This window comes from Rhinatrema bivittatum, chromosome 1, assembly GCF_901001135.1.
Source record: "Rhinatrema bivittatum chromosome 1, aRhiBiv1.1, whole genome shotgun sequence".
NCBI classification, from domain to species: Eukaryota; Metazoa; Chordata; class Amphibia; order Gymnophiona; family Rhinatrematidae; genus Rhinatrema; species Rhinatrema bivittatum.
The window spans coordinates 382099768-382121360 of record NC_042615.1 but is presented as its reverse complement, the minus strand read 5'-3'; the positions used below and the strand labels follow the sequence as shown (position 1 = coordinate 382121360).

The following is a 21593-nucleotide window of genomic DNA, read 5'->3' as shown; positions in this document are numbered from 1 at the left end:
GAAACTGCTTCTCTGTTCATGCATTTTTGCACCTTATTTCCTGTATGCTTTTGAAAAGGGTGTCCTGTTCTTGTCTTCAGTTTGTGCCTGTTCATTTCAGGTTTCTATGATAAGGGACATCAGGGAGCGAGAGATTCGGATCTACACAGACGCAGGCCGTATATGTCGGCCTCTGCTGATTGTTGAAAAGCAAAAGCTGCTGCTGAAGAAGAGGCATATTGACCAGTTAAAGGAGCGGGAGTATAACAACTACAGGTACCTTCTTTAATCCCTGAAATGTGAAACCCTGAAAGCTGATTAATGTTTTGAAAAAAAGAGGATTGTATTTGGTTAGAAATTTTCACCCTAGATTCAGTGCCTCTCAGAACAGCAACAGTAGAAACTAGAAGGGTATGATGAGATGGACCATGCTAGACATGCGTTGTTTCTGTTCATTTCTGTAAATGTGGGTACCAAATACTAGGCTAGAAAGATTGCTCTGACTTAGTTTGGCTAATCTTGTGTTCTTATGACTCCCCTGAATTTGTACTCTAATTTCCAGTTAGCAGTGGCTGATGTAAATATTACTCCTGGGGAATTCTGCTCTACTGTGGAGCGCAGAGTTCCCCTCCTGTGCAGAAATTGGAGAAAGGCCTGCGGGCTGCGAGTGGAGCCCATCCTGCTCACAGCTGATGTCAAGGGAGGCCCAAGAGGGCCACAAGCGGAGCCTATCTCACTCATTGTCGAAGTCTAGGTCTGCAAGCGGAGCCCATCTTGCTCACTGCAGAAGAAGATAGGAGATGCAAAAAAAGCCTATGTGAAAGAAGTATGGCACTGCAAGAGTGAGTGAATATGTAAGTGAGAGATTAGTAACCAGTATGTGTGAGAGGGATTGGGTGTGTCTGTATGTGTGTGTAAGGGAGGGGTATGTGCTTGTGTGCAGGGCTGTGTGTGTGAGGGAGAGAGGTAGCCTCTGAGGGTGGGTAAATGTGTGTACAAGAGAGGGAGGGAGCATTTGTGTGCATGAGAGCCTGTGTGAGGGTTTGTGTGTGTGCACGCAAGGGACAGAAGGAGGCTGTATGAGGGAGTGTGTTTATGTGAGAGGGATAGAAGAAGGGTGGTATGTAGGTGCAAGAAAGAGGGAGGGAGCCTATGTGAGGTGTGTGTCAGAGAGAAGGAGCGTGTGTGTGTGTGTGTACAAGAAAGAAGGAGGGGTTGTATATGAGAGGGGTCAAACTGGGAGTAGGGGGTGGAGACAGTGGAAGGGGTTGAGCACAGAGTGGAGTTGGGGGTCTGGTCAGGGGAATTAGGAAAGAGGCAGAAGGGACACTCTTACAGTGTACTTTTAGGGGACGTCTGCTCAAAATTTTTAAACTCTACATCTTTGAATAATAACTTTTCTGCACTACATTTTAAATTATTTTGACAAATATAAAGTTTGCAGAATTTTAAATTTTTGTGCATAGGATTTTACATTTTTGTGTGCAGAATTCCCCCAGGAATAAAATAGGCAACCGCTTCTTCTGAATAGACTAAGTTGCTAGGCTACAGCTTTCATGGCGCATTCATCTGGTTTCTTTCATTGGGTAATGCTGTGGATTCACTCCCTACATTCACTTCCACTTCCTTTCTTCAACCCTTTTTTTTTTTTTTGTCTTGGATCCCAAATCTTTAAGGTACTGATTTAGAACAGTTTCAGCCAGTGCATACAACGCATACAGAGGGACAATTTAAATGCAGGAACAAAGATAATAGTTAATCTGCTTTGACGGTTTATTTTTGTTAGATGAGTGTGCTGACTCGAAGTTCAAATTAAGTCTGTAATTCCATATCTAGGCATCCATTCTTCTTCTGCAAAGGCAAACAGATTTCTGCTACCATAAAGGAATTTCTTGTAGTTTTCTCAGAATTTTTCTCAAGAGTTTTTCTCAGAATTATACAGATATGCTTTAAATATAAAGAAATTATTTCCTCACTTCAAATTGGATTTCTTTATGGGCATTTTGATACTGGGCATTCTCAGTCTGGGTTTAAATTCTATCAGCAAAAACATTGACCTTTTAACTGATAAATATTTTGGGAATGTTATAAAATCTATCCGTGCATCTACAAACTACCAGCTTATAAACTGCTGATGTTTATATGTATTATTGTATATATTCCAGATGCACTAAACTTTCTTTTGTGTAAACATTTAATTTCATTTATTTAGAACCCGCTTATACATAAAGCACTAAGGGGTGTACATTAAACATAGTTAAAACTGGACAAGAGAGATATTTAGATATTTGCATATCTAACGAATCGTAAACAAAACAAGCAGCTGGTATCCAATGTATGAAATAAAAGCTCTTATAAAAGAATGTGTTAAAAGCTCATGACAGTTTAGAAGTTTCAATAAAAGGCTTGTTTAAAAAAATGTTTTTAAAAGACTTGAACGGCTTGGAGCAGTTCTCTAATTGCATATCCTGTGTCAATGAATTTCAAAGATGGTACGCAGCCACAAAATAGGCATATTTTACGTCTGGGACTTCTATAAGCCTACTAGACTCCTGCATTCTATGGATTGCTGCCTTTTTGATGTTTAAAATTGAGTTGATCCATGGACCGGCATCCATGGATATCAGTTTATGCACTACTGTTAGGATCTGTTTGCTGGATGGGAAGCCAATGCAGCTCAGCCAAAACAGGGATAATGTGTTCATCTTTCAACCAGTAATCGCGCTTGTGTGCTCTGTCAGGATAAACTAGTCATATTCATGCAAGGTCTCTAATAGAGGGTTTATCCCAGGACAAGCAGGATGCTAGTCCTCACATATGGGTGACGTCAGCAACGGAGCCCTAGGCAGGAAAGTTTACTGTCAAAGTTTCTAGAAACTTTTGACTGGCACTGTGGTGCCCACTGAGCATGCCTAGCATGCTATGATATTCTCTGCCACAGGTGTCACTCTTCAGTCTTTGTTTTTCCGCGCTGCTGTCCGCACCGCGGGATAAGGAGCCGTTGAGATTCCTCTCAACACTACAAAAACTTGACTGAAAAAGTTGATTAAAAGATATTCTCTGTCTCAGATTCAAAAGGGGTAAAATTTTTCTCCACCGGCTGGTGAGTACCTCTGTCTCATTGTCCCTTTTTTCGAAGGTTTTTCCTTCTCAAGAATTCCCTTTCTTTCGACGGCTGTCTATTAGAAATATGGCTACAGAATTTAAAAAATGTCCTGTATGTGCTCGGAAAATGTCGATCACCGACCCGCACCTCGAATGTGTGCTATGCCTCGGGGAAAAACATGAGGTAAATAATTGCCCTCAATGCGCCGAGATGACTCCGAAAAGTAGAAAGACCCGGCTTGAAAAAATGGAGCATCTTTTCCAGCTCCAACTTATTCCATCTCCGTCGGTGTCATCGAAGTCGTCCCCGACCAGAACGTCTAAGCGCTTATTACTCAGAAAACCTCGCCCGGGGCCATCGGGGGATCCTTAGTCACCGTCATCATCATCGAAATCCATCGACCCTCAGAAGTTAAAACATAAGCATCGACATCGACGACCATCGCTGCCGGAAATGGATCCCCAGGAACCCTCTATGGCAATGCGGCCACGGACTGAGGAAACACCGGCGCCTGGGCCTACTCCTCCATCTCCGGTTCCTGATCCTCTGCAGGGCTCTGCACCGGATCCTACACCTCGGCCTCCGCCACCGCTTACAACTGCTCTGGTACCATCAGTTGTGACGCCGGAATTGTCTGAGATTATCAGACGAGCGGTATCCAAGGCTTTCTTAGAGCAACATCTAATTCCGACGGGCTCGTCAATGCCGATGCTCCCTGCATCGATGCCGGCAAATATGCCGGTGTCGACCTTCACACTGAGTACTACAGGAGACTCGATGTCGACGCCCAAAATAATAATGACGTCCACATCGATATACGCACACCTGCCATCGACGTCTTCGACGTCGATACCGATGACTCCACCGATGTCAGGTCTGACATCGAGACGACCACCTTCGACGTCGACATCGATTCCAATAACTGTTTCATCGATAAACCACCACAGGAAGAACCAGAGATTCAAGATCTAGCTTTCTTCCAACGTCTAATACAACGGTATCAAGATGTCATCGACACTTTACCAAAACAACCTGACAAACAAACACTTCCAATACCTCCCATCGATGACCCATTACCAGGTCCATCAGGATTACATTTACCATCCAAGCCCATCACTAGACCTCCTCACAGGGATGATGATGAGGACTCCTGGGATAGCCAAGACACAAATACATCATCTGAGGACTTTGTCAGAACCCTCTCCGCCAGAACCCAGAAAAAAATCCCCACCTGAAGACTTATCATTCTCCAGTTTTATACAAGACATGGCAGATACCATACCCTTTAAATTGGCTACTGAACAAGACACTAGACAACACACTCTAGAAGTCTTACAATTTGTAGATCCTCCTAAACAAGTTTTGGCTATCCCAATTCACGAAGTACTTTTAGATCTACAACATAGAATCTGGGAGCACCCTTCCACAGTTCCAGCAGTAAACAAAAGAGTGGATTCTACCTATTTGGAACAGACAGCACCTGGCTTCCAAAAGGCACAATTACCACACAATTCAGTGGTAGTTGAATCTGCCCAGAAAAAGTCAAGACGTGTCCGTCCTCACTCTTCAACTCCCCCAGGAAAAGACCATCGCTTCCTGGACACTTTAGGGAAAAAAGTGTATCAAGCAGCAATCCTGAATTCAAGAATCTCTGCATACCAGTTGTATATGACACAGAATCAGAGAGACTTATAGAAGCAGATGGAGCAATTCGTAAACTCGCTACCTGCACAGTGTCAAGAATCAGCACAGGCCATAGTGAACAAAGGCCTAGAAGCAGGAAAGCATGAGGTCAGAGCAGCTTACAATAGCTTTGACACTGCCTCCAGGACTGCAGCTGCTGGGATTACTGCTAGAAGTTATGCATGGCTCAAGGCCTCTGATCTCAGGCCTGAGGTCCAGGAAAAACTAGTGGATCTGCCATGTTTGGGAGACAATTTATTTGGTGACAAGGTCCAGGAAGCAGTCCAACAGCTAAAGGACCACACTGAGACATTACGTCAGCTCTCACAAATGCCTCAGGATCCTTCAACACAATCACAAAGACGCTTGCCCCGCAGGGAACAAAAGCGTTCTTACTACAGGCCACGTAGATACTACTCACAAACAACCAGGGGCAGATCTACTAGGCCTCAACAACAACGTTCTCAAGCACGACAGCCTAGGCCTCCTCGCACGCAACCTCCACCTCAAACAGATCCAGCGGCGGGATTTGGAGAGTCAGACCAGAGAACAAGCCATACTTTTAAATCCTCAAACACATCTGCCAGTAGGAGGAAGAGTTTCACATTTTTACAATCACTGGCAAACAATAACAGACTAATGGGTACTCTCTATCATTGCCCATGGTTACAAACTAAATTTCCTCTCAATTCCTCCAGAATTTCCACCAACTTCCTGCCCAAAACAAAATTCTCAACTAAGCCAATTACAAATAGAATTATCCATCCTTCTGAGAGCCAGGGCCATTCAACCAGTGCCCCGGACACAGCAGGGCAGAGGATTCTACTCCAGATATTTCCTCATTCCAAAGAAAACTGGAGGCCTATGTCCCATCCTAGATCTCAGAAATCTCAACAAATTTCTAAAAAGAGAAAAGTTCAGGATGGTTTCTCTAGGCACCATGCTTCCACTTCTTCAAAAAGGAGATTGGCTTTGTTCTCTGGATTTACAAGATGCTTACACTCACATACCAATATTCCCTCCTCATCGAAAATATCTTCGCTTCGAAGTGGGTCATCACCATTTTCAATACAGGGTACTGCCATTCGGACTGGCATCTGCTCCCAGAGTTTTCACCAAATGCCTGGCAGTAATAGCAGCACACTTACACAAGGAAAGTGTTCATGTTTTCCCATATCTAGATGACTGGCTCATCAGAAGTCAATCTCGCCAGGGAGCACTAAGTTTTCTCAACCGAACAATTGCTCTACTTCACTCTATGGGGTTTCTAATCAATTATCAAAAATCCCATCTCATACCCTCTCAGCTACTCCACTTCATAGCAGCAGAACTAAACACAGGCCTTGCAAAGGCCTTTCTACCGGTGGATCGAGCAGAAACATTATCCCTGTTTGCAAACTTGATTCACTCAACAAATCAAGCAACAGCTCATCAATTTCTAACTCTACTAGGCCACATGGCCTCTACAGTACAGGTTACACCTCTAGCAAGGCTCGCCATGAGAGTAACTCAATGGACTCTAAAATCACAATGGATCCAAGCCATTCAACCACTGCATTCCTCAATTCAAGTAACCCACCAACTACGTTCCTCGCTTCTTTGGTGGATAAACAAGGAAAATTTGTGCAAAGGCCTACCTTTTCAACAACCAGTCCCACAGATAACGTTAACTACAGATGCATCCACCTTGGGTTGGGGAGCTCACATAAACAATCTCCAAACTCAAGGAACATGGACGAAACTCGAAGCAACATATCAGATCAATTTCTTGGAGCTTAGAGCTATACGCTATGCTCTGCATGCATTCAAGGACTGCCTTTCATACAAGACTGTTCTCATCCAAACGGACAACACAGTAGCCATGTGGTACATCAACAAACAAGGAGGCACGGGCTTGTATCTCCTTTGTCAAGAAGCTGCACAAATCTGGGACTGGGCCCTGAACCACTCCATCCTTCTTCGGGCCACTTACCTAGCAGGCATTCAAAATGTAGTGGCGGATCGACTCAGTCGTCAATTCCAACCATACGAATGGTCACTAAATCCTCCAATAGCGACCAAGATATTTCAAACATGGGGTCAACCAACAATAGACCTCTTTGCATCACATCTGAATTACAAGGTGAACAAGTTCTGTTCTCTGCACAAACAGAACAACCAGACAGCCAAGGACGCCTTTGCTCACCCTTGGAACTCAGGCCTATTCTATGCGTATCCTCCAATACCGCTCATAACCAAAACTCTTGTGAAACTACAACAGGACAAGGGTTCCATGATACTCATAGCCCCGTATTGGCCTCGACAAGTATGGTTCCCCACACTGTTAGACCTCTCAGTCAGGGATCCAATTCGCCTGGGAGTAGATCCCAATCTCATAACTCAGAATCAGGGTCAGTTGCGTCATCCCAACCTTCAATCCCTATCTCTAACAGCATGGATGTTGAAAGCTTGATCTTACAACCACTCAATCTTTCAGCCAATATATCTCAAGTACTTATAGCTTCACGTAAACCTTCCACAAGAAAGAACTATTCTTCAAAATGGAAAAGATGTGCTTTGTGGTGCACGAAAAAGAACATGGACCCTTTCTCCTGCCCCACAACTTCTCTACTAGACTATTTATATCATCTTTCAAACTCTGGCCTCCAGACTTCATCTGTAAGAGTACATCTCAGTGCAATCTCTGCTTACCATAACAGGGTAAAAGATGCACCAATCTCCACTCAACCTCTTGTAAGTAGGTTTATGAGGGGATTAACTCACCTTAAACCACCAATTCGGCCACCAGTCACAGAATGGGACCTGAATCTGGTTTTAACAAGACTCATGCGTTCTCCTTTCGAACCCATAGACTCCTGTGACCTGAAATTTCTCACATGGAAGACTATCTTCCTCATAGCCATTACATCAGCCAGAAGGGTTAGTGAGTTACAAGCACTAGTAACATACCCACCCTACACAAAATTCTTAAATGATAGGGTGGTTCTCCGTACATCTCCAAAATTCCTTCCCAAAGTAGTTACGGAATTTCATTTGAATCAATCTATAGTTTTACCCACATTCTTCCCAAGGCCTCATTCTCACCAAGGAGAAACAGCCTTACATACTTTGGACTGTAAGCGTGCATTATCTTTCTATCTAAACCACACTGCAGTCCACAGGAAATCCAATCAACTCTTTGTCTCTTATGATCCAAACAAACCGGGTAAGGCAGTGGGTAAACATAGTCAACTCAGTGACTATTTAGAAGAACACCAAATCCTCTCTCCCTCACAATATGGGTTTCGTAAATTACATAGTACTGAAACTCTTCTCTTATCACTGTCCGATTACCTTCTCAAAAGCCTAGATAGAAATCAACTACATCTTCTAGTAATCCTGGATATTTCAGCGGCTTTTGATACCGTTAACCACCAAATTCTCCTCCAACGCCTACACGAGATTGGAATAACTGGTACCACTCATAACTGGTTTACTTCCTACCTGTCCAATCGTAATTATAAAGTCAAAATTGGCAACCACCTATCAAAAGAAATCCCCCTGAAGCAAGGAGTCCCGCAAGGCTCTTCACTTTCATCTACCCTTTTTAACATTTATCTTCTTCCGCTTTGCCATCTCCTCGCCAACCTTAAACTTCCACACTTTTTGTACGCTGATGATGTACAAATTCTTATTCCAGTAACAGAATCTATATCCAAAGCCCTTGAAATCTGGGACACTACTCTCACTGCTATCAACAATCTATTAACCTCCTTACAACTTGCCCTCAACTCCACAAAAACAGAACTCATGATCATATCTCCTCCCACTCCATTACATACTTCGCCTACCTTACCTATAACACCAACGCACATACAATTCTCTCACCAAGTCCGAGACCTAGGAGTCATTATTGATGACCAAATGACCCTCAAAAAATTTATCAGTGCAATCCTTAAAGAATGTTTTTTCAAATTACATACACTCAAAAAATTGAAACCCTTGCTTCACGCATCTGATTTCCGGACAGTTTTACAAGCCATGTTGTTTTCCAAAACAGATTATTGCAATTCACTCCTCCTAGGCCTACCTAAAAATGCCATCCGCCCCTTACAAATTCTGCAAAACACTGCAGCCCGTATCCTTACTAACACAAACTCAAAGGAACATATTACGCCAGTTTTGAAGGACCTTCACTGGCTCCCCATTCAATATCGCATACAGTACAAGACATTAACACTGATCCATAAAGCCCTCCACAATCCTGAAATGAAATGGTTTAATAATTCACTGCAATTTCAAACTTCTATTAAACCTACCAGAAATCAATACCTCGCCACATTACAGACCCCCTCACCCAAAATATATAACCATGCCTCCACCAAAGCACGAGCGCTTTCCTTTGCTGGCCCATTCTAATGGAATACCTTGCCCACTGAACTGCGCCTTGAGCCATCTCCCAAAACTTTCAAGCAAAAACTCAAGACATGGTTATTTACACATGCCTATACCTGAAATATATATGTCTTTCTTCCCCTTTTTATGCCCTGCCTTATTTACCCAACACCCCCTTTCTCTACACTATCTCTAATTTCCCCTTTTTTATGTCCTTACTGTAAATACCATTCCATACTTTTGCTCTTAATTGCACCTGAAGCGCTTTCTCCCCTCTCTTATCACTCCTAATTATAACTCCATCTCCTCCTAACCTGTCCCTAACCTCATACCTAATTTCCTAAAATCCCTTTACTTTCCAGCTCTGTTTAACTCAGCTCAGTTAATCCTAAATGATAGTTCTGTTTTAAAAGATTCTACTTGTTTTATGTTCAAATATATATATTCTTACTTTTGTTAAATGTATAATGCTTATTTAATCCTGTTAAATGTATAACGCTCCGGCGTAAGTTCCTGTTCATTGTACACCGACGTGATATCTTTGAGCGGCGGTATATAAAAAACTATAAATAAATAAATAAATACTCTATCCAACTGGCTAGCAGATTGCATACAATTTTGCTATGAAAAAGCAGGCCTTCCTCTCCAAGGGCTCGTGAGTAAAGGCACATTCAGTAAGAGCAATGTCAACTTCAGTAGCACACTATCGTTCAGTGCCAATCTTTGACATCTGTAAAGCTGCAACATGGAGTTCTCTTCACACCTTTGCAGCTCATCACTGCTTGGACAAAGAAGGACGACAAGATTCAGCCTATAGACAATCTGTCTTAAAGAACTTGTTTCCAGTTTAATCCCAACTCCTTTTACAACCAACCTGCTGTGATCTTCGGCTGACTCATTTCAACAACAATACTCCACTATTGCCTCAATACAAAATGACTCAGCCTCTAGCTTGCTATTCACCCATATGTGAGGACTAGCATCCTGCTTGTCCTGGGATAAAGCAAAATTGCTTACCTTGTAATAGGTGTTATCCCAGGACAGCAGGATGTAGTCCTCACAGAACCCACCCGCTACCCCGCAGAGTTGGGCCTCATAATTTATTATCTTATTTTTTGCTAAAGCTTATGGCTACATACGAGACTGAAGAGTGACACCTGTGGCAGAGAATATCATAGCAAGCTGGGCATGCTCAGTGGGCACCACAGTGCCAGTCAAAAGTTTCTAGAAACTTTGACAGTAAACTTTCCCGCCTAGGGCTCCGTTGCTGAAGTCACCCATATGTGAGGACTACATCCTGCTGTCCTGGGATAACACCTATTACAAGGTAAGCAATTTTGCTTTCTTTGACTTCCATCTCACGTAAAACATTAGAATATGGCGGCTGTATTTCCACTTCACTGCAGTGTAAATTGCCCTTCTGCGTTTCAGGCTGTCTTGCTGTGAAGGAAGCTTGCATAGTCATGATATGAATACTATAATCCTGGTTTCTTACAGCAGATTTTTCAACATTCTGTGGCAATTGTGGAAAATCTGCATAATTTTGCATAACAATTTACATCTTAATGCAGAAACGTTTTGTATTGAAAACTATTTTTAAACAATATTTAAACTATATATAAATTAAAAAAATGTTCCAAGTACAAAAATCAACAATTTATTTAGTTAAGACATACAAGTTTGTTACAAGCTTCTTTTTTTTTTTTTAAACTGTTACAGGTCACTTTTTGTTTTGAATTGAAATAGTGCAACCATCCTGTTTATATTTTTGAAAGTCCTTTCCTTTCTGAGTATATGAGCCTATGGATGCTAAAAATGCCCTCAACATCAGCAGTTTGTCATGTTGTTAATTACATAGAAAGTTATGTGCACGTAGGGGTTGAATGACACATCTGAAACTTGTCAGCAGTACTGTAGACTTCCAAAACACATCCAGATCTTGTGTAGGTGGGTGTATGATTGGTCACTTATGCAGATGCAAGAACTTTTGTGTAAAGATGAAATTCTTCTGAAGAGGCATCACGCTATCCAGGAATTATTTATTTGGTTTATATTCCGCCTTTCTGGCACTTCAAAGCAGATTACATTCAGGTGCTATGAGTATTTCCCTGTCACCAGAGGGCTTACAATTTAAGTTTATAGCTGAGGCAATGGAGGGTAAAGTGACATGACAGCAGGATTTGAACCCTGACTTCACAGCCTGCTGCTGTAATCTCTCCTCCACTCCGTCTTTTCGGCTGATTTAAGAGAACTTTGAGGGCTGAAAACTCCATTTTCTGTCCTCTCCAACTTAGCCCTTCTCTCCTGTTCCCTTCCGACAGGAGGAAGGGATGGTAGAAACAACTTGAAGGAAAGGGGCTGGATTAGGGAAGAGTGCCTCTCATTTGCTAGACTCAGCCTCACAAGCCTCACCCCCACCCTTCCTGTTCCCTGCAGGCTGTTTACAGAGGGGAAGGACTGGAGCAGGAGCAGAGTCACATTCAGATGAATTCATTGGCACGACAATTTTACAGATGTTGTCAAAGTAGTGTGTGTGTGTGTGTATGTATGTGTGTGTGCGTGTGTGTGTATGTATGTGTATATATATATATATATATATATATATATATATATGTGTGTGTGTGTATATATATGTGTGTGTGTGTGTATATATATGTGTATGTATGTGTATATATATATATATATATATATATATATATAAAATTAAAATAAGAGGAAGAAAACAAAATTACAAAACAGTAAAGGAAAATTACAGGTTACAGAAAATACAACAGGGATAAAACTCAGGTTTTGGTGCTGATCCATATTGTCCCTGGTTAGGTTTCATTTCTGGCCTAGTGACAGAGTACAACATATTTGCTTCTGTAGCTGCTGTTTTTCCTCTTTTCCCTAGGATTATGCAGTGTTTTTCCTGCTCAATCTTTAAAGTCTTGATTTTTCTCTCAGCTTTGGAAAATATGTCTCTGATCTTTGTATTTTGTACAGCACCAGGAGGAAATCATTTCTGTTTCTACTTCTCCAGTGTTGCTTGGAATACACAGTCTGACTTCTTGGGGTTTCCAGTTCAACTTTTGTCTTCGTCTTTCTGTTTCTAGTCTATGATCACTTATTCTGTATTTGGTTAGGGTCTGGCTGTTTTTTTAATTTGACTGAGGTGAGGTATTCTGCTAGTGTGTATGGATCTGTAGCCATCCAGCTTGTTCTGTTTTCCAATTTGCATCCCCAGTAGGAGATGCATTGGCGTTCTAGGGCATGTTGCAATATTTGCATTGCTGCCTTTTTGTAGGCTTGCTTGTAGTTTGGTATTAGTGCTGAATTTTATGGAAGATTTGGTACATAGATACTGATGTCTCCCCCCCTCCCCCCCCAAATTTTGTTATTTCACTGAGTGCCTGGTAGTGGAGGCAGTTTGTTTCACTATTATTGAGGTGTTACCAGAATTTGAGTGTGTGTGTGTGGTTGATTGGGTTTTTGGGGGTTTTTTTTGTATGATGAATAGTAAAGGGAAGCATCCTAATTCTGTTCTGGACCCATTATTTGGGATGTTTCTGTGGTCATGGAGTATGTTTGCAGAACTGGAGGTGTATGATTTCTCTTGGGGTTCTGTCCTATTCTGTGTTATTTGGAGTTAATATTAGATTCCAGACCTCATTCCTATATGAGGAGCGGTTGAATGATGCTATCAAATAATTTTAATAATAGTGTTATTGGCTGGGGGTGGTGGTGTATTTGTCTAGATGTTTTTGTTGTATATAGAGCTCTTAGAGCTTTATAATATCTTTATCGCCAATTTAAAACTCTCAAATGCACTTAATCTCAAACCAAGGTATGTAAAGTCTAGGGCAGCGTTTCTAAATCAGTGTGCCGCAGCACACTGGTGTACCATTACTGACCTGCAGGTGTGCCATGAGAAGAGCCGGGCAAGAAGGACAAAGGTGCCAGCAGTCTTCTGTCTTTCTCCTTTCCTGGCCTGCAGGATGTCCTCCTGCCAGCAGAGGGCGTCAGAGAGCAGCGCTTATCTGCTGCTGCTTAGCTCTCTTGCAAGCTACCTGGTCTCCTGCTGTTACTATTGCAGAGGGAAGCCAGCAGAAAAGGAAGAAGCAGCAGTAGGTAGTGCTGCTCTGACTTGTGCTGGCTTCAGGGGGGGAGGAGAGAAACAGCTAAATGTGCCAAGAGGTGTAGGGGAGAGGGAAGGGAAGGTGATGATGCCAGGGAGGGAAGATGGCAGGTGGGAAAGAGGGAAGGTAACAGAGGTGCTGGGTGGCTGGACAAGGAAGGTGGTGATATACCAGAGGAGTAGAAGGAGAGAGAAGGGAAGATGATAATGTCAGAGGAGAGGGAAGAGTAAGATGGTGCCAGAGAGGTGGAGGGAAGGGAAGAGAAAGTGGGGATAATTCCAGGGAGAGGAGGGAGAAGGTGATGCCAGGGTTAGAGGGAGAGAATGGAAGAAGTTGATAATGCCAGGGGAGAGGGAAGGGAAGGTGATGCCCGAAGGGTGGAGGGGAAGGGAAGAGAAAGTGGTGCTGATGTTAGGTGGGTGGAGGGAGAGGGGTTGGGATAGAGGGAAAGTGGTAATAACAGGGGAGGTGGAAGAGAAGATGTTGCCATGGCATGGAGGGAGAAAGAAGAAAGTGGTGATAATGCCAGTGGATGGAGAGAGAGGGAAGGAAACAAGGTGATGTCAGGAGAAAGAGAAGAGAAGGTGATGATGAATAATGGTGAAGGAGGGATATGGGGGGGGGGGGGGGAGAAGGAAAGGATGTCAGGGGTTGTGAAGGGAGAGGAAAAAGAAGATCTTGATGCCAGGGTGGTGGGGAAGAGGGAAGGGTGCATAAAGTGATGATGATGCTAGGGGGCTGAAGGAAGAGAAAGGTGGTGGTGCCAGGGTGGGGGAAAAGGAAAGGGAGAGTGATGATAGCAAGGGATAGAGAGAGAGGGAAGGTGATGATGCCAGAGCTGGGCTGACAAGGAAGAGAAGATGATGATTGTGAAAATGGTGTGCCACAATGAAATGAACCCTGTGTTGGTTGTGCCATGACCCAAAAAAGGTTGGGAATCACGGGTCTAGGATATGTTCAACTGCTTGTTTATTTAGGAAAAATTTGAATTTGTGTTGGAGAATTTTTGGCCTTTTTAGGAACATCATAACTTTTTTCTCCAGGTTTACTTGTAGGGTCCATGATTTGCAATAGGTCTCTAGCAGGTTAGATTGTCTGTAGATCTTCTGCAATGGGAAGAGAATGACCAAATCATCAGTATATAGCAGGCATTTGACTTCTGAGTCATTTAGTTTGAGTCCTGGAGCTGAGTAGCTCTCTAGTACTGAAGGGAGGTCATTGATGTGGATGTTGGTGGGACTCAGGTCACATCTCACTCCTCACTCCTGTTTGAAGCTATCTGTCTGCATGTTTATTTTTACCTTACAGCTGATGGATGAATGTACAAATTTAATTATAACCATAATTTTTCCCCAGTTCCAATTTGTAGTAGTTTAAGATTTAGGCTAGGGTGCCATATAGTTTTAAGACTTCTGTAAAATTAATAAAACATGCAAATATTCTCCCAGAGAAGGTGTTCCTTTCGTGTTTGTTTATCGTTTGTAAAGTAAAGATGTGGTCACTGGTTCTATATTTTGGGAGGAACCTAATCTGACTTCTGTGTAGACTTCTCTTTAGGAATTTTAGTATTCATTTGTTGAGGACATTACAGACATTTTGCTAATATTATTGTTGAAAGAGATCCCTGTATAGTTTATTTGGATTAGTGGAATCTCCTTTTTTATAGATTGCTGTAATTACCCCTCTGACCAGGTCTTAGGGAAGTGACCAGAATTTAGAATCTGGTTAAGTAGTTTTAGTTGTGCGTCCTGTATTTGTCCATTGCTGTATTTGAGTTTCTCACAGGACAAGCAGGATGGTAATCCTCACATATGGGTGACATAATCAGGATGGAGCCCAATCACGGAAAACTTCTGTCAAAGTTTCCAGAACTTTGACTGGCCCCTACTGGGCATGCCCAGCATGGCACTAACCCTGCAGCCAGCAGGGGTCCCCCTTCAGTCTTCTTTTTTCCGCGCAGCAGTAGCCTCGCGGTAAAGAGATTCCTGACAGGAATTTACCTCACGGAATTACTAAAAGTTAAATTGCCCCAGAGGGGTCCCTCCTCTAACTTTTCTCAGTCCGCGGTACTCCGGTAAGTTTTTACCCGTTTCCCGTTGATTACCGTCAAGTTTGGCCTTCGCGGCCTACTGGCCGTCGACCATACCGCGGCTTGATTTTTTTTATGGCCATGGCGTCGGGGTTTCGTCGGTGCCCAGACTGTACCCGCACCATGTCTATCACAGATCCTCAAAGTCTGTGTAATGTGTCTGGGACGCGAGCACGATGTCTTGACCTGCACCAAATGTGCCCTAATGACACCGAAGGGTCGCAAGGCCAGAATGGAGAAGATGGAACTCCTCTTTCGTGCTCAAACCCCGACTCCATCCATTGCATCGACATCGTCAGAACCAGCACCGTCAATTTTGTGCCAGCATCGACCACCAACCGGTGACCGACTGGCAATCGACAACTTCTCGGCCATAGACACCCTCTACTCCCCCTCAGGATTGAGGGGATCGCAAGGAGAAACATTGCCATCAACACCACAAGACTCGGACCATCGAGGGAGCAAAATCATCGACCTCACCATCGTCCGAGCCGCTGTCGAAGAAACCCTGTCCAGGAAAGGCACTGACCATTCCTGCGACCGGGTCACCAAGGCAACCCTCATCCGATCGGGGATCGGGAACCGCGACTCCGCCTTTAACGGTGGTCCCTCCGGCTATGCCTCTGCCGCCTCCTTCTGTTCTGGAGCCGGGTCTGCTTGCTCCAGATCTCCGAGAAGAACTGGACCGGATGGTTCAGGAGACCATTGACAAGGCGATGCAACATCTTCAGGTTCCTCCGACACCGGCACTGCCTGTGGAACCGATCATCGACCTGATTCCGGCAGCGCTGGCACTCCTGCTATCCAGGATGGAAGCGCTTATGGCCGCTTTTCCACCGATGGATCCCGGGTCTCCGATGGCTCCGATGCCCTCCCCACTGACAGCATCATCGGGAGGAGAAACACCGTTCCGCATCCCTCCATCGAGAGTTCTGCCTCAGCCATCGATGCCATTACGTCCCTCGCCACAGACCCATCCATCGGTGCCGATACGTCTGGCACCACAGAGTCAACAATCGATGCCCTCGATGCCTGCTCTGGTGCTATTGATGCAATCGGTGCCTCGGGTAATTCCTCCGATTCCCTCGGAGCCTAGACCGGGACCTTCAGGTATCCAACCACCCTGTCCCCAACTAGTTCCTAGAGGGACGGGTGCTGATCCTTATACCGCCTGGGCTGATGATACCCCAACAGACCTTCACCACCTTCATCCACTGAGAGTAGGAAGGGTTCTCCTCCAGAGGACCTCTCCTTTATAAACTTTGTGAAGGAAATGTCTGAATTGGTTCCCTTTCAGTTACAGATGGAACAGGATGGTAGGCACCAGATGATGGAGTTGCTCCAATTCCTGGATGCCCCCAAGGTAGTCACCTCTATTCCCATCCATCAGGTCCTTCTCAATCTTCTCAAGAAGAACTGGGAACATCCTGGATCAATTGCTCCAGTGCACAGGAAAGCTGACACTACCTATTTGGTGCAGTCAGCCCCAGGTTTTCAAAAATCACAGCTTGATCACCACTCGGTCATGGTAGAGTCTGCACAAAAGAGGGCAAAGAGGTCAAAGCCTCACTCGTCTGTTCCTTCTGGAAAGGAACAGAAGTTCCTAGATAACATTGGTTGCCGAGTATTCCAAGGGGCCATGCTCATCTCCCGAATTGCCCCTTATAAGCTTTATATGACCCAATATAACAGGATCATTTTTACGCAGATACAGGACTTCTCAGACTCCCTGCCTCAGCAATTTCAAGAACAATTACAAACTCTAGTAAACGAGTTTTGAGGCAGGCAAGCATGAGATTAGAACATTTTATGACATTTTTGACACTTCTACCAGAGTGTCTGCAGCTGCTATTTCGGCGAGACGGTGGGCCTGGCTCAAGCCTTCTGATCTTCGCCCAGAAGTGCAAGACCGGTTATCTGACCTGCCTTGTGTCGGAGATAATCTGTTTGGCGAACAGATTCAATGGACAGCAGAATTAAAGGACCATCATGAGACCCTAAGACAGCTCTCTTCGATGCCTTCCGACTTCTCCTCAAAACAGCCCTTCAGAAAGGACTTTAAGAAGTCATTCTTCCGCCCGAAGAAGTCTTACCTGCCACCAACCAAATCCCGTGCTAGGAGACCTTATCAAAAACTGCAGTCTCGTCAAGCCCGTAAACAAAAACCACAAGCAGCTCCTTATCCAGGACCTGCTTCAGGTTTTTGACTTCCACCTAGAGAGCAGCAGCCAAATTCCTCTGTCGCACATACCAGTGGGAGGTCGATTGTGCCACTTCCTCAACATGTGGCACTCAATCACATCCGACCAATGGGTATTGGCAATCATTGCTCAGGGTTACCATCTGAACTTTCTCGCCCTGCCACCGGACTCCCCACCTCTACAGACGTGGAGAACATCCGAACATTCTTCTCTATCAAGAGCAATAGAACCCGTTCCATACTCTCAGCAAGGCCTAGGGTTCTATTCCCGGTACTTCCTAATCCCCAAAAAAATCGGGAGGCGTCCGTCCTATTCTGGACCTCCGGGCCCTCAAAAAGTACCACCAGCGAGAAAAGTTCAAGATGGTCACCTTGGGATCGCTTCTACCAAGAGGAGATTGGCTCTGCTCTCTGGACCTCCAGGACGCATACACCCATATTGCGATAAGTCCAGCTCATCACAAGTACCTGAGGTTCCTAGTAGGCCCCAAGCACTATCAATACCGAGTGCTTCCATTCGGCCTAACATCTGCACCACGAGTCTTTACAAAATGCTTCGTAGTCGTCGCAGCCTTCTTCAGGACACAAGGTGTTCACGTCTACCCCTATCTGGACGACTGGTTAATCAGGGCTCCCACTCAGCAAGCTGCTCTCTCGTCCCTCAATCTAACCTTACACACTCTAATTTCGTTAGGATTTCTAGTCAATTACGACAAATCCTACTTAGTCCCATCTCAAACCTTGTCCTTCATTGGGGCAGACTTGGACACCTTACAAGCAAAGGCTTTCCTGCCTCGACAACGAGCACTGACTCTTGTATCTCTTGCTCACCAGCTGCAGTCTCAGCACTCTGCGACTGCATGCCAATTTCTCGTCCTCCTGGGACACATGGCGTCCTCAGTCCATGTCACACCAATGGCCCGCTTGGCCATGAGACTCATGCATTGGACTCTGAGGTCTCAATGGACTCAAGCTATTCAGCCTCTGTCGGCCATTGTCCACATCACCGACTCACTCCGTCTGTCTCTTGCATGGTGGAAAAATCAGACCAATCTCCTCCAGGGATTGCCCTTCCAGGTTCCAAATCCTCAAATCATTCTCACCACCGACGCTTCTAACCTCGGGTGGGGAGCCCACGTAGCAGATCTGCAGACACAAGGCTTTTTGTCTCCAGAGGAAGCCAAACACCAAATAAATTTCCTGGAACTTTGAGCAATCAGATATGCTCTCAGGGCTTTTCAGGATTGCCTCTCAAATCAGGTCATCCTGATTCAGGCGGTCAGCCAGGTGGTCATGTCGTACATCAACAAGCAGGGAAGTACAGGCTCCTTCCTTCTGTGTCAGGAAGCTGCACAGATTTGGGCGGAAGCTCTCTCCCATTCGATGTACCTCAAGGCCACTTACTGGGAGTGGACAATGTGCTGGCAGATAAGCTGAGTCGCGTCTTTCAACCACACGAGTGGTCTCTCAACCCCTTGGTAGCTAACTTCATTTTTCAACAATGGGGATATCCTCGAATAGACCTCTTTGTGTCCCCACAAAACCGCAAAGTGGAAAACTACTGCTCTCTCATTCGCAGCAAACTCTCTCGACCAAGAGACGCATGCTCCCTCTCGTGGACAACTGGTCTGCTCTATGCATTCCCTCCACTTCCTCTTCTCTCGAAGACTCTCGTGAAGTTACATCAGGACAAAGGAACCATGATCCTGATAGCACCTCACTGGCCACGCCAAGTGTGGGTTCCAATACTGCAGGATCTCTCCATCCGCAGGCACATTCCCTTGGGAAAAAACCCGCTTCTGATCACTCAGAACGACGGAAGCCTACGCCATCCCAAACTTCACGCTTTATCTCTGACGGCATGGATGTTGAAAGGTTAATCCTCCAACCACTTAACCTTTCTGAACCAGTTTCCCATGTCTTGATTGCTTCACGGAAGCCTTCCACGAGAAAATCTTACTCTTACAAATGGAAAAGGTTCACGTCATGGTGCTCTTCTCAGTCCCTTGACCCCCTTTCCTGTCCAATCTATCTGAGCGAGCTGCTCGCTCATTCACTCCCTCTCTCCCCCACCCCGGGAACGTGCGGCAGCAGCAGCCTCCTCCCAACGCTAACCTCTTCATTTTCAGCCCCCGCGGAGTCCCATCGGCCGCGGTTGAAGCTCTTCATTTTCCTCCGAGCCGCGCTGCAGTCTTCTTTTCTTCGGGCCGATGCCGAGCGCACCAGCGTGGCCTCTTCTTGCCGCGCAGGCACCCGATACTCTCCACTTCCTCTTCCGGGCCGCGGGGGGGGGGGGGGGGCTGTGTGTGTGTGTGTGTGAGAGAGTGAGAGATTGCATGTATGTGAATGATTGAGAGCCTGTACATGTGAAAGAGAGTATGTCTGTGATTGAGAGCCTGCCAGTGAGAGAGAGCATGAATGTAAGTTTACCATTGGAAACCTGTATGTGAAAGTTTGTGATTGAAAACCTGTTTGTGTGAAAGAGTATGTGTGTATGATTGAGATCCTTTGTGTGTGAGAGAAATCATGTGTATGTATGATTAAGAGCCTGTGTGTATAAGTAAGAGAGAGATCATGTGTGTCTGTGTGTGATTGAGAGCTGGTTTAGGTGATGGAGCATGTGAGTATGTGATTGAGAGCCTGTGTGTAAATGAGAGAAAGAGAGGACATGTTTGTAAGCATGTGAATGAGAGTCTGTGTGTTAGAGAAAAAGACAGCATGTATTTATGTGATTGAAAGCCTGTGTGTGTGTGTGTAAGCGTGAAAAGATAGACAGCATGTGTGTAAATGTGTAATTAAGAGCCTATATAAGTGAGAGAAAAAAACATGTGTATATGTGAGTACTGAGAGCATGTGTGTACAGGTGTGTCATTGAGAGCCAGTGTGAGAGAGAGCGCTGGTATGTGACTGAGAGAGGAGAAAGTTCCAAGCAAACCACCCCACCTCCTGCTAATTCAGAACAATCTCGGGACACCTGGATATCAAACGTTCCCAGGTATGCAGAGCAAAAAAATATTTGTATCCTTATTTTTCATTACTGGGTCTTTGTGTCTGCTATTTTGAAATATTTTGTTGGTATCTAGAAATGTTTTATATGAGTTTTTAATTATTGGATATTCCACTCATCAGCTGTTTTGAAATATGTTCTTTTTGTTAGTACAGTTTTACTGCTGATGATTTTATATTTCTTGATTTGTTTTATAAGGATGGGTGATGTTTCTTTTTTCCTTTGTTACACTGCATACAGAGACTCTGCGTTGTTGCAGTTTCCAATTCAGTTTTTTCTGCATGCTTCTTGTTATGCGTTTTGGTCTCTTTATTCTATGTTAGGTGAGGGACAGCATGTGATTCAGGTGAGGTTTTCTGCTGGCGTGTAGTTTCTGTGTAGGACTCTATAGCAGCCTGACTTGGTCCGTTTTCCTAATAGGAGATGTATTGGTGTCTTAAGGCCTGGTGTAATATTTTCAGAGACTTATTGTACTTTAAAAGTATGATCTTACATAAAATGCACACATTTACTTGTACTTAGTTTTAAACATATTGTATGGCTCTCATGGAATTACATTTTAAAATATGTGGCGTTTATGGCTCTCTCAGCCAAAAAGGTTCCTGACCCCTGACCTACATCCTGCTGTCCTGTGAGAACACCTGTTACAGGTAAGCAACATTTGCTACTTCATTTAGTATCCTATTAAGGATACTTGCTTTAACGGGTTTAAGTGTCTGAAAGGCATTCTTGGATTTCCTGTATTATGGAGGTATCAAGGAATGTTTGATAATCTTTTCCGTCGATAAGCAATCTGAATTAGCCATGACGTGGGTGATGTCATCCGGTGGCACCTAATGGACTTGTTTCTCCTTGCTAGTAGAGCTTTTAGCTCTACTAAGCATGTGTGGAAGTTGCCTTAGGCATTTTTTGTCCAAGCATAGCAAAGACACATGCTTAGTCTTTCCAGTCATTTATTCTCAGATTTCTCAACTTGTTACTATTTTTTCTTCAGTCTGTTACTCTTAAATTGCCTCTCTGCCTCTGCAGCACCCACA

General features: G+C 44.4%; 1 protein-coding gene across 1 annotated transcript in view; it reads left to right on the top strand.

Moving 5' to 3' along the window:
* Nucleotides 1-21593, top strand: part of POLR2B (RNA polymerase II subunit B) — a 177912-nt gene that overhangs the window by 117432 nt on the left and 38887 nt on the right. The window contains exon 14 of the mRNA XM_029600967.1: nt 101-255. Coding sequence (XP_029456827.1) covers nt 101-255 — 155 coding nt within the window. The remainder of the gene's footprint in view (nt 1-100; nt 256-21593) is intronic.